Source organism: Colobus angolensis, unplaced genomic scaffold (genome assembly GCF_000951035.1).
Source record: "Colobus angolensis palliatus isolate OR3802 unplaced genomic scaffold, Cang.pa_1.0 Scaffold10, whole genome shotgun sequence".
Taxonomy (NCBI): Eukaryota; Metazoa; Chordata; class Mammalia; order Primates; family Cercopithecidae; genus Colobus; species Colobus angolensis.
The window spans coordinates 15,306,901-15,320,688 of NW_012110919.1; the positions used below are offsets into that span (position 1 = coordinate 15,306,901).

At 35.1% G+C, this 13,788-nt stretch overlaps 1 protein-coding gene across 1 annotated transcript in view; it reads left to right on the plus strand.

Annotated features, from left to right (window-relative positions):
- The window catches only part of HCFC2 (host cell factor C2), a 45,407-nt gene extending 33,858 nt beyond the window's left edge, over positions 1–11,549 (plus strand). Inside the window, exons 9-13 of the mRNA XM_011936958.1 lie at positions 1,683–1,886; positions 2,994–3,067; positions 4,960–5,097; positions 8,656–8,841; positions 9,645–11,549. Of these exons, the coding sequence (XP_011792348.1) occupies positions 1,683–1,886; positions 2,994–3,067; positions 4,960–5,097; positions 8,656–8,841; positions 9,645–9,959 (917 nt within the window). The 3' untranslated portion in view covers positions 9,960–11,549. The remainder of the gene's footprint in view (positions 1–1,682; positions 1,887–2,993; positions 3,068–4,959; positions 5,098–8,655; positions 8,842–9,644) is intronic.
- Positions 11,550–13,788: the final 2,239 nt, after the last annotated feature.

The window sequence follows — 13,788 nt, forward strand, 5'->3', positions numbered from 1 at the left end:
AGCTACTCGGGAGGCTGAGGCAGGAGAATGGCATGAACCTGGGAGGCGGAGCTTGCAGTGAGCTGAGATCCGGCCACTGCACTCCAGCCTGGGCGGCAGAGCAAGACATCGTCTCAAAAAAAAAAAAAAAAAAAAAAGAAAATGATTAGGAGACTTGTTAGGGATTCTTTTAGGACTCCAGGAGATGCATAGAGACTAAAGCAGTGGCTGACTCCAGGAGATACGTAGAGACTAAAGCAGTGTCTGAAATGGAGAGGAGAGAATTCATCATTTAAGAGACTTTTAGAAAGTTTCATCTATTAGACTTGACAGCTGGCTATATATGAGAAATAAAAATGAGTTGAATATGACTCCCAATTTTTTGGGTTGGATATGAGAGTAGGTAATGATAGTCTTCATCAAAATAGGAAATATAGGAGCAAGAACGGATTTTGGAAAAGATAGGTTCAACTTGGAACTCTGTTTTTGAGGCACTTCAGAAATATACTGGTAAAGATTTCTAGTGGACAGTTGGATACTTAGGCCTGGAGTCTAGAAGGCAGTACTAGGCTAGAAACATAAATTTAGAAATTAAGAGTATTTAAATGTAATCTCCAAAAGAGCAAGGATCTTGTTGACTTGTTCACTGCTAGATTCCTAGCACCTGGTGCAGTGCCCGGGAGATATGTATGGATTTGGGAATGGTATTTAACGCACAGAAAAATATGTAAGGGCGACAAGAAGAAGGCTTAAGTTTGTGAGGCATGATCTATGTCTGCCTTATTTCACCATTATAAAAACAAATACAATATCTCATACATGGTAGACTTCACTGTTGTGGAATGAATGAATATACGTCCTAGGGGGAAAAAAAAAAAGAAAAACAGCTTCAAAAAGGAGTATGTGGTCAGCATTGTTTACAGTGCAGAAAAGTCAAGTAAATGAAAATTGAAAAATACCCCCTAGAAATCATTGATGTTTGCCAGAATTATTTTATTAGAGTAGTGTGCTAGAAATCAAATTTTGGGGAGATCAAGGAAGTATAAACTGCTCTAAAGGGAATTAGTAAAGGGAGAGGGTAATTGGTGGGAATTGTTGGGTAAACGAAGAGGTGTGTTGTTTGCCTCAGGAATTTAATGATGTTTATGGGCCAAGGACCAAAAACTACTGACAAAGAATCTGAAAACCCTAAAGAGAGAGGAATGATTAATGAGGGTCCCAACATATAGGGGAAGGAATGGGACCAAGAATACAGAAAGATATATTCAGATTTTTTAGGAGAGAGGTCATCAAATCTTCTGCAATGCAAGATAGGGAGGATGAGCACAATTATTAGTACAATTCCAGTTTGCAGCCAGAGAAGGCAAAAAATTGAGATAATTCATGCCTAAGGACCTCTAATATTTTTTTCCTGAAATGAAGGGCAGAGCCATTTGATCTATGATTTAGTGAAAAGTCAAGAACAATGGCTCAGTGTTTAGAATGAACGAGGAAGGTAAAAAGTTGGATATCCATTATGGATATAATGCACTTTATTTTTCTAAACATTTTATGCCTAGTGGTTAATTCATACTAATACCATTTGTGGTGCTCATGTATGATTTTAAAACTGAAAGTACCAAGAATCATATGACAAGAACTATAAGACACAACAATTATCTGCAGATGTTATATTAATAATTACCTTTTCCCTTTTATTTTAGGTCCTCACACTTCAGCAAATGTAGGTGTTCTAAGTAGTTGCCTGGATGTAAGAACAGTAATTCCTGAAACTTCTGTATCCAGTACTGTTTCCAGCACACAAACTATGGTAACCCAGCAGACCATTAAAACTGAATCATCCAGTACAAATGGGGCAGTTGTTAAAGATGAAACTTCACTAACAACATTCAGTACCAAATCTGAAGGTTTGAAATGTGTTTCACATACTGTATTTTGAGCCATTTATGTATGTAAATTCATCAAACTTACTTGTCTTAGATGGGAATTGCATTTCATCTTGGAATTTTGTTATTAGTCATTTCAACTTAATTTCTGTGAGCAAGAGTTTTCATTTGACCTAAATTTAACTTTTAGAATCTTTAAGAATTCTCGGCCGGGCGCGGTGGCTCAAGCCTGTAATCCCAGCACTTTGGGAGGCCGAGACGGGCGGATCACAAGGTCAGGAGATCGAGACCATCCTGGCTAACACGGTGAAACCCCGTCTCTACTAAAAAAATACAAAAAACTAGCCGGGCGAGGTGGCGCGCGCCTGTAGTCCCAGCTACTCGGGAGGCTGAGGCAGGAGAATGGCGTAAACCCGGGAGGCGGAGCTTGCAGTGAGCTGAGATCCGGCCACTGCACTCCAGCCTGGGCGACAGAGCGAGACTCCATCTCAAAAAAAAAAAAAAAAAAGAAAAGAATTCTCTTTAGTTTTTGTTTTCTTTCAATCATGACTTTATGGATTTTGACCATATATTTACCTTTATCAGCTTTCATCTTTCCAGAATGTAATGTAAACAGATAAAGCATTTCAGTTAAAATTATTTTATAAAATATTCTCTGCATAAAATATTTAGATTAGCACACACTACTGAAATACAATCAGAATGTGTCTTTCCTACTGTGAATAAATTTAGCAAACTGTTTTAGACAAAAGAGGGGCTAGACACTGTATTAACAATTCTTCCAACTTTCTTGATTTCTAATTTGATAAATTCTTATTCTTTTGAAATAGGAATTGTATTGCATCTTTAGTAAACATTCTCTGAAGTTCTAGCTAGTCATCAAACCCTTAAAAAATGAAGTTTATGAATTGTTTTGAGTTAAAGGGTCAATATTACTACTTATTGTCAATAATAGTACAATACCCTCTGGCTGTTTTTTTATTGTGATAAAATACACATAACATAAAATTTGCTGTCTTAGCCATTTTTAAGTTTACAGTTGGTGGCATTAAATATATATTTAAAAATTATATTTTAATGTATCTGATAAGTTAGTAAATCTTATCTGATAAATTGTTTAATTTTTAGTTGATGAAACATATGCATTGCCTGCAACGAAGATCAGCCGTGTAGAGACACATGCTACAGCAATGCCGTTTTCTGTAAGTACATGACCTGGTGATGATGCATGTTTACACATGATTATGTAATTTTAAATGCTGAGCAACTTCTAAATAATTTCATAAAAAGATTCTCAGGTCTCAGTAATGAATTGACATACATTTAGAAATAAAATGATTGAATAGGAAAATGTTCACAGTATAATGTTTAGTGAAAAAGCTGGATAAAAAATAACGTGTTGTGTTCCCAATTTTGTTAAAAAATACATGCAATTCATACATTTATACTCTCACATGTACCCACACATAACCACTCTAAAATCCAGGTGGGGGGCCACAGATACTTTTTACTTTCTTCTTTATGCTTTTTATATTTTTCTATAATGAAATGTTATTTTTATAATCAGAAATGTGTATGTGTATATATACATACCTGTATGTGTATATATGTGTAAATTACATTAATGGTTAAAAGATAGGATGTGTTATGGAACATAAAACTTGAATGGCTGTATTGCTAGCTACTTAATAGGAGCACAACAGAATATTGCAATAGTGGATCGACATAAATGTAGGGTAGCCCAATAATCTCTGATATTTGGTTGTTTTACGTAGGCCAAATTTGGTATGCATGGCACCAAACTTGAAATGTCAGGAAAGTGCCTTACAAATATACCAAGATTGTCTTACTTAGATAAATACAAGGATAAAACATACATATATATACTTTTGAGGGGTTTTTTTTGTTATTAGTCATTTCAACTTAATTTCTGTGAGCAAGAGTTTTCATTTGACCTAAATTTAACTTCTGGAATCTTTAAGAATTCTCTTTAGTTTTTGTTTTCTTTCAATCATGACTTTATGGATTTTGACCATATATTTACCTTTATCAGCTTTCATCTTTCCAGAATGTTAAGTCCTAGTGTTTTTAGACTCTTCTTAGGGAAGGATTACTAAAATGAATTTTTTTTCTCTTGAGTCTATTTTGCCATGCATCAGCCAGAATTGTATTTGTTATTTGAGTTGGAGAAGAGAGTTTTATAAAAGTTGTTGAAGAGAGTTTTTACAACAAGTTTAAAGCTATTACTCTTTTTTTAACTTTAAAGACTCTTCTAGTTAGCTCACTTTGTCATGTGTGATAGCCTAAATATTAAAAAAATGTGAATTATAAGCATGTACCTCTGCTGTTATATATTTAAGACAGAAATAAATAACTGAAGTGCACATTTGTTTTGAGCTTCTGGAAACAGTGTCTCATTTATAAGAAGATGGCTTTAAAAGGTTAGTTCCAGGGATAAGTATAATTCACTTACCACTAAAAGTAGCTTAAGGTAGAGGAAGTTTATTTGTTTTAAAACAGGATAAAAAAATGTAAAACTGTTTAATCTACTCCTCTTTAGTATATACTAAAGTATATTCAAATTGCATTTTAGTTTTGAACATTTTTTCTCCTTTTAGGTTTGGAGAATCACAGGTATTTGAAGTGCAAAGATCACTGAATTTTTGCTAGTTGTTTTTGGATCTAGAAATGAGCCAGCTTGGAATGAATTTTTCTTTATTTGCTCCTTTTGGAGCAAGTTGTAATGTTAACGCTAAAGGAATTACATTTTCTGAGAGAGTCTCTGAAATGACAATGTTCTATAAAATAGCTGGCATTTTAACATGTCACTGATTGGAAAGCATGCTAACTCCAGCTAGGTTGATAGTACAGAGCTACTGACTTGGAGAATGCCTGTCACTCCCGTGTTTGAATTGGCATCCCTGTTTCACTGTCAGTTGACCTAATCTGTTAAGACTTTATTTACATATGAGTTGTTAATGTTGTGGTGTTTATCCAAATACCTACTTGTAGATCACTGCATGGACTTATTAAATCTTGAAATTTTTCATATATTCAATAAGAGTCTTCATAAATTTTTTTTCTCTGAAATTAGAAAGAGACTCCTTCAAATCCAGTGGCCGCAGTGAAAGCAGGAGAACGACAATGGTGTGATGTGGGAATTTTTAAAAATAATACAGCTTTGGTGAGCCAGTTTTATTTGCTGCCAAAAGGGAAGCAAAGCATCTCAAAGGTAGCTATTGATATATTTTCTACATTGTAAATTAGAAGCCTCAAGGAGGAGATTTTCCTCTACCAATAACTAAGAAAGGGAAAGAAAAAAATAATTAAGAATGAGATTTCTTTTTTAGAACCCTAATTCAGGTCACTTGAATGAGTAAAATTGGGATCCATCCACAATCTATATAATTGTGAATTCTGTATACCAAATGTATTAGACCATTCTCGCATTGCTATAAAGAAATACGTGAGACTGGCCGGGTGCAGTGGCTCATGCCTGTAATCCCAGCACTTTGGGAGGCCAGGGTGGGTGGATCACAAGGTCAGGAGATCGAGACCATCCTGGCTAACACGGTGAAACCCCATCTCTACTAAAAGTACAAAAAATTAGCCGGGTGTGGTGGCAAACACCTGTAGTCCCAGCTACTCAGGAGGCTGAGGCAGGAGAATGGCATGAACCCGGGAGATGGAGCTTGCAGTGAGCCAAGATGGCGCCACTGCACTCCAGCCTGGGTGACAGTGCAAGACTCCGTCTCAAAAAAAAAAACAAAAAAAGAAATACCTGAGACTGTATAATTTATAAAGAGGTTTAAATGGCTCAAGGTTCCACAGGCTATACACGAAGCATGATGCTGGCATCTGCTCAGCTTCTGGGGAGGCCTCAGAAAACTTCCAATCATGGCAGAAGGTGAAGGAAAAGCAAGCATGTCTTACATGGCAGGAACAGGGGCAATGCGTGGGGTGGGGAGGTGCCACACACTTTTAAACAACCAGATCTCATGAGAACTCACTATACAATACTAAGGGGGGCTGGTGCTAAACCATTCATGAGAACTCTGCCCCTACGATCCAATCACCTCCCATCAGGTCCTACCTCCAACACTAGGGATTACAGTTCTACATGAGATTTGGTAAGCAAACAGATCCAAATGATATCACCAAGTTACACTGTATTCTTTGTTAAGGCCCTTTGTATGGACTACATCACAAGCATGTCATTTAAAAAATCTTTGAACCAGGTGTGGTGGAGCATGCCTGCAGCCCCAGCTACTCAGGAGGCTGAGTCAGGAGGATTGCTTGAGCCCAGGAGTTTGAGGCTGCAGTGCAGTATGATTGCACCTGTGAATAGCCACTACATTCCAACCTGGGCAACATAGCAATACAATACATAATTTAGCATATCTCTAAATTTAAAAAAAAAAAAACTTATACAATCAGTGAGGTGGAGAGTTTTTTGTTTGTTGTTTGTTTGTTTGAGACAGGGTCTTGCTCTGTCACCCAAGCTAGAGTGCAGTGGTGCGATCAGAGCTCACTGCAGCCTCAACCTCCTGGGCTTAAGTTATCCTCACACCTTGGTTTCCTGAGTATCTAGGACTACAGGGACAAGCTGCCATTACCAGCTAATTTTTGTAGAGACTGGGTTTCACCATGTTGTCCAGGTTGGTCTCCAACTCCTGGGCTCAAGTGATCCTTCCGCCCCAGCCTCCAAAAGTGCTGGGATTACAGCCATGAGCCACCACACCCAGCCAATAAGCTGAGTTTTGAGTCATAAATAATTTAGTCTGACTAGCACAGATAAGAGTTTTTTGAAATATCTCTAATTTTGTTAACCAATGTGTCTAGAGTATGGAACTTTTTTTTTCTATTACAAAAAATTTTTTATTTCTGATTTTACAATTTAAAAATAATCTAAAAGCCCTGATACACTATTAAATACAATCTAATGTTCCCTTGATGCTGAAACCCCTTAAAGAGGACCTCATATACATATATGAGATATTTTATATATATGTAAATTAGACATTTAACCTTCTAAGAATTATTACATAGATAACAGCCCCAAAGCACATTGAAAAAATTTATAAAGGCCAGGTGCGGTGACTCATGCCTGTAATCCCAGTACTTTGGAAGGCTAAGGTGAGAGGAGCTTGAGCCCAGGAGTTCCAGACCAGTCTGGGCAACATGGCAAGATCCTGTCTTACAAAAAATAAAGAAATTTTATGGGCAAGGTACATGCTTCTGCTCCCAACTACTTGGGAGGCTGAGGTGGGAGGATCACTTGAACCAGGAGGTCAAGGCTGCAGTGAGCCATGTTCAGGCCACTGCACTCCAGCCTGCATGACAGAGTGAGATGCTGTCTCCAAAAAATAAATAAATAAATAAATAAAAATAAAAAAAATTATTAAATGGAAAATTTCTGAGAGATAATTGCCAAGGAAATAGATGTTCATTTTGAATCTCCTGAAGATATGTACAAATGGGGAATATATCCTATATATTTATATGTATTTTAGTTGCTCTACTATTACTCCTCATATCCCTCTTTTTCATATATAGAAATTCTAGTTAATAATTAGTATTATGCCCAATGAAATTTCTCACCGTAGTTGGATTTCATATATAAAGACGTGTCTGTGTCCAAGGGCCTAGTAGCTACCTGATTTTTCCTAAAAGAAAAAATAGCCTAAAATTTAGAGCTAGTAAACTTAGGTTTGAATCACTAGTTCCAGCATTCAGCAGTGTGATCTTGGCAAGTCAACTTGTTTAATCTCTCCTAGACTCAGTTTCCTCATCTGTAAAGTAGGGATGACATGGCTCCCTTAAAGTAGGAGAACACATTGGCGCTCTCTCTCTAACTGGGAGAGTTAGGGAGCATATGTAAAAATTGTTTGAAAGTTGTAAATGTTATTATCTTCCTACCTACAGTATATAATCTAATTATTTAACATTTATTTGGTGTCTGCTGAATTTTAATTTTAAAAAATGCTCTATAGGCCAGGCGTGGTGGCTCATGCCTGTAATCCCAGCACTTTGGGAGGCCGAGACAGGTGGATCACCTTTGCTCAGGAGTTCCAGAGGGGTGGATCACCTTTGGTCAGGAATTCCTGGCCAGCATGGCAAAACCCTATCTCTGCTAAAAAATACAAAAATTAGCTGGGTGTGGTGGCAGTCATCTGTAATCTCAGCTACTTGGGAGGCTGAGGCAGGAGAATCGCTCGAATCTGGGAAGCAGACTGTTGCAGCGAGCTGAGATTGTGCCACTGCACTCCAGCCTGGGAGACAGAGTGAGACTCCGTCTCAAAAAAAAAACAAAAAACACTCTGTACTACATGCTAGTCCCTCCTTTTCTATCAAGCTTGCCTGCCTGTCTCTAAAGGGTATTGTTCCTGAGCAGACTATTATTTGACAGTATATCTTCTGAGATTTCTGCTTCAAGATAAGTTTACATGATGATGGGATAGTTGATACTTTGTTTATAGTGGTTGTCAGCTTTTTTTCTACCTTCACATTGTTCAGGTGAAGAATGCTCTTACATTTATCTGTATAATCAGTGATTCTCAGTTGGAAAGAGTGCTCCCCTCTGGATAAGGAGCAGATGTATGGACTTAGTTGCTTCTCTGTTGGAGGGTTCATTCCATGTGAGAGAGAGGGAGATAAATGTGAACCAGAACCTTAAAACATAATTTATGTTTTAAAAGTTTTTTTGTTTAATAAAAATTGAATTAATTTTTGAAACTTTAACAATGTTAGTTGTACCTTTTCTTTGACTTTTGCATATATTACATTTTAGGTAGGAAATGCAGATGTACCTGACTACAGCTTGCTTAAGAAACAAGATCTTGTTCCAGGCACAGGATACAGATTCAGGGTTGCTGCAATCAATGGTTGTGGGATAGGTCCTTTCAGCAAAATCAGTGAATTTAAAACTTGTATTCCTGGTTTTCCTGGAGCTCCTTCTGCAGTCAGAATTTCAAAGGTGAGACATCGGGTCAAGACTTGTTGATTTTAAATTATTTGAAATTTCATATGTGAAATAAACTGTCAGTTTAGAAATTCTTGTTACCATCTAATGAAATGAGAGATACCTAAAAGAATGGATTAAAAGTTTAAAAAATAATTTTAGCTAATCATTCATTTTTTTTAACTTTTATTTTAAGTTCAGGGGCATATGTGCAGGTTTGTTCCAAAGGTAAATGAGTGTCATGGGGGTTTGTTGTGCACATTATTTCATCACCCAGGTATTAAGCCTAGTACCCATTAGTTATTTTTCCTGATCCTCTCCCTCCTCCCACCATCCACTCTCCGAAAGGCCCCAGTGTGTGTTGTCTGCCTCTATGTGTCCATGTGATTTCAAGCAAAATTACAGCATCCAAATCACAGAAAGGCAGGGAAATCTGGTATGCTTCTAAATTTGTTCTTGTTATTATGGAATGAAAACATTTGGCTGGAGAATTTTAATAGAGCACTCGAAACTGAATTATATTTTATCCTAATGTCCCGTCCTTCCCTAGAGATTGTTTAGGAAATAAAAATCCCCGTTTTGGGACATTACAGGCAGACATTTAAACTTAGTTGTTTTTGAAAAGCAAGCATGAATTAAACATTATAGATTCAAATGAGGTAGGTTTTAAAAATCAACAACAAAAAAAATCTAACATCTAATGCAATTATTTTAGCAAAAATGAGCATTTTTTATTTTAAAGATAGACTCAACATAATGAGTGATAACAGAGGAAACTTAAGAACCTTTAACCTGTTTTTTTTCCCGCCCTCTTCAAGAATGTTGAAGGTATCCACCTTTCCTGGGAACCTCCAACTTCACCTTCTGGAAATATTTTGGAATATTCAGCCTACTTGGCTATCCGCACAGCACAGATACAAGATAATCCAAGTCAACTTGTGTTCATGAGGATTTATTGTGGTCTTAAGACATCATGTACAGTAACTGCTGGGCAACTTGCAAATGCACATATTGATTATACATCCAGGCCTGCCATTGTGTTCAGGATATCAGCAAAGAATGAAAAGGGATATGGACCAGCTACACAAGTTCGGTGGCTTCAAGGTAACAATAAGAAAGCACCTTTAAATTGAATTTTTTTTTACTGAAGCTATTGTGATGATGATTATTTATTAGTAACTGGTTATGAAGAGTTGTCATTTAAAAGAGTATTCTCTGACTGTATTTCCAGCAGTTATAAACTTAAGTTTGTAAATTGTTCTTAAAATGTATTTGCTGAATTATAGATCCAAATAAAAGAAAAGAAGCAAAGACTCTCTGAAAATTAGTATATGAGTTCTTCCTTACAGATACAGCTCTTTTATAAAGAAAAACAGTGAAATTAAGATAAAAGCTAGAAAGCTTTATTACCCCAATATATTTTATAAGGGCTATGTAACCCAGTCATCCTAGAGTTATTGAGATAATTCTAGTAACTGGCTGTTCTATACTATGCTGTCTTATGTAGTAAATGTTCTCTACTTTGTAAATGTCCTATCTTTGAGTACTCCCTCTATCTTTATTCTGTATGAGCAGTATTCCTTTAACAGCTGTCTTCTATTGGATAATATGTGTGATACTATAATAATTCTAGTAGTTGTTTGATTCCTTTCTTTGTTTACAGTTAGCACAGAGCTTAAGAAATTAAAAAAGAAAGAGGCAAGTTTAGAAACTGCTTTTAAACTTTTGTTGTTTTCCAAGAATCATGGTAAAATACAATAAGAACAATGAGTTCTCTTGATTCTTACCAGGCCAATATATTTGAATATATCTTTGGCCAAAGCACTTAACTTATCTGGCCCTCATTTTCCTCATAACAGATGAGGGAGTGAAAACAGTTTATCTTTTAGGTCCCTTTCAGCACTAAGGTTTTGTGTTTTTGGTAGAAGTGAAATATATCCCTGAACGTTTTCATCTGTCTTAATGGCTCTAATTTTGCTTTTGCTAAAATTAAAATCTTCATAATTGAATTCAAAATTAAAGTATATGTCCTCCTATTGGAGAAAGAAATAAGCACCTTAACAGGACACAAGTTTTAAAATAGTGTTTTAAACATTTGTAAGATTTTTGTAAATGCTCTAAATGTTTTATTTTTGCATTGTTTTTACCTTGAAATTGTATAAACTTTTTTACTATGAAAATATAAGCATTAGACAGCTAACTCAGGTTCCATTACAACCTTAAAGATACAGATAGGTATTATAAACACTCTGCTACAGGTAACTTGTTTTAAACCTTTTAGGAATTTCATGGTTCCACTGCCTATTTAAACCTGGAATTAATATACAGAGCAATAATTGCAGAAAAGATATTTCAAACTAAGAGCTTCAATAACTACAGGGGCACAGGTCTATCTTTTTTTATACCACATAACCTTATGCCAGTTTAGGTTGACTGAGTAGCTATGTCCTCAAATTTCATGTATAATACCCCCCAGCAAAGATGGATTTAATTGTGCAGAATTGATATATATGTGTGTTCCAGTTACTAATTTAAAGTGTATAGAATATTTTAATATATAATTTTTGTAAAGAACTGGGATTTTTATACTACAGTATTTGTAATTAATGTGTCTCACTAATTAAGTTTCTCTTGAAGAAAATATGCAAATTGTTAGACACATAATAAGTGGTTTCCAAACTCTAAAGATAAAATAAATGCACTACTATGGTGTTGTTAGAATACCTTTTTTGTGGCTGTATGAATCTTTACTCTTTAAATGTGTACTTTACAATGTTTACAAGGAGCTTCTCTGGTTTGTTATCCCAGCAATGCCCTTGGTGAGAGCTTCATTCTGCATTTGTTTAATTCATATGCTTTGCTTTTGGCATATGCTTGCTTTTTGCACTAGTAGAATTTTAACTTACCTCATTATTATGTTTGTAATCATTTGTCTAGCTTCTGTAATGTGTCTGATATAGGCTAAACAAATACTTAACCAAAGTTAAAATACATGGTAAGCAGTTTTGCACATATTAAATATTAGGGTTTGTTGTGTATATGTGTATACTTAATTATAAAAAGAATATGAATGGAAAGTTATACTAAAAGTATATGTTTGAAGCCCAATTATTTTAAACATCTATTGCTTTAATAGAAAAAGTTTGGCTGTCAACGCTTTCTTTTCTGCATTAATTAACAATGTGCATCTTGAAGCACTTCTAATGACAAGGAATAAGTTGATTTTAAGCAAAGGATAGAATATTTGTTTGAGTGTGCACATTTATACCTGTTTAGTATTTGATTCAGTTTACTTTGCTTAAATGCCTCCACTCTTCTGGACCAGGAGGTGATTCTGAACCTGTGGTTCTAACATATGACTTACTTTTTAGAGGGAAGAGAAGTCTTTCTATACTGAGGGATTTGTTAAAATGATAAATGGTTTTGCCTTGATATTTAGCCCAGATTCTTTTTTTTTTTTTTTTTGGCATTTGTACATTAAACACCAATCGTATTTATCTCTGTGATAAGGGATTGGTGACTAAAAAATGCCATTAAGAAATCTCTGTGGCTTTGACATTAGTAGTTAATAAGAGATCTTAGAGCTGTGTGCTGATGAATAGAATGAATTGGAGTAAATAGCAAGAGAAGTGCATTTAGCTTCTTATGATTTGCACATTTTCTAAGTGAAGATCCCTCTGTGTAGCAGTAGGCTGTATCATGCAGATATTTTTCATAGGATTTGCACTGAGTTAAATGACTTTCTTTACTCTTCCCAGTCGGGTAAGCAATTCAAATGTAACAAGCCTTTGTGCCAGTCCTCTTCTGTGTTCTGCAACTCTGGCTCTCATAAGTAGTAAAAGTATTTTTGATGTTGCATGCTCTCAGAATTCTGTTTTCTAAAATATCAGGCTTCATTTTAGTTTAATAAACTTCTTTGGCAACTTAATTAGACATAGGGTATTTATAAACTCAATTTTATCTGCATTTTTTAAAAAATTGAAATAATCTGATTGCATGTATGAAGGACTCCTGCCTCATTACCCAATTACATAAATACAATTATCTGTAGGAAGGTGAAACTGTTGATCTGTTATTTCAAAGACTTATAGACTAGCAAAGATTCATTCTGATTAGAAATAAGGTCTATAGCTAAAGATATTTTTATTTTAAAAAATTACAGCCCTTGTAACATAAAAATAATTTGTAACATTGGATATGAAGAGATTATTAGTATTTAAAATTATTGTAGTCATTTGATCATAAATGAAGTAGATTGCAAAATAGACTTGGTCTTTGACCCTTTAAGGTGTAACTGACTGACTGTTGTGTTTTCCAAGACTGATTTTAGGCAGTTTTATGTATCGTGTACCAATGATATGTAAAATAAAGCACCTTTTCTACTATAAACAATTACAGGTGTTATTTATTTTGAAGGATATGAAAGAAAAGTTAGTGATGGCAGAGTGAATCTGTAGAAATGTCGATTTTATATTTAAAATAACATGTAAACATATTAAACATATTAACATGTTTAATTAATATTTGATAATTAACATGTTTAATAATTGTTAAACATATATTTAAAAGGCTGCCTGTATTGTTTGAAATAATATAGGCAACCTTTAAATTAAGAATGGATTGTGTTTAAAAACTTGTTTTTAAGTTTTTAAGATGGCAATTGGGAATCATTTTCTCATAGAAATGTAAATCCTATGTAAGTAACCCTTGTCATACCTGAACTAGTATGCTTGAAAGTAAAAAGGCAAATGACTCCAAGAAACAGTCTAAACTTGTTGTCACCTTTTTTTTGTCTTTCATTTACTCTAAAATATTTTTCTTTATTCTTTTCATCCTTTTAAATTCGTAGCAGCCAGACTTCTGACCTGCTACTCCATTGAAATGGCTCTAGCAAAGTTCAAGGATAACTTCCCATTTCCCAAATCCAGGGAACTCTTTTATCGTATTTAATCTTGTCATTTG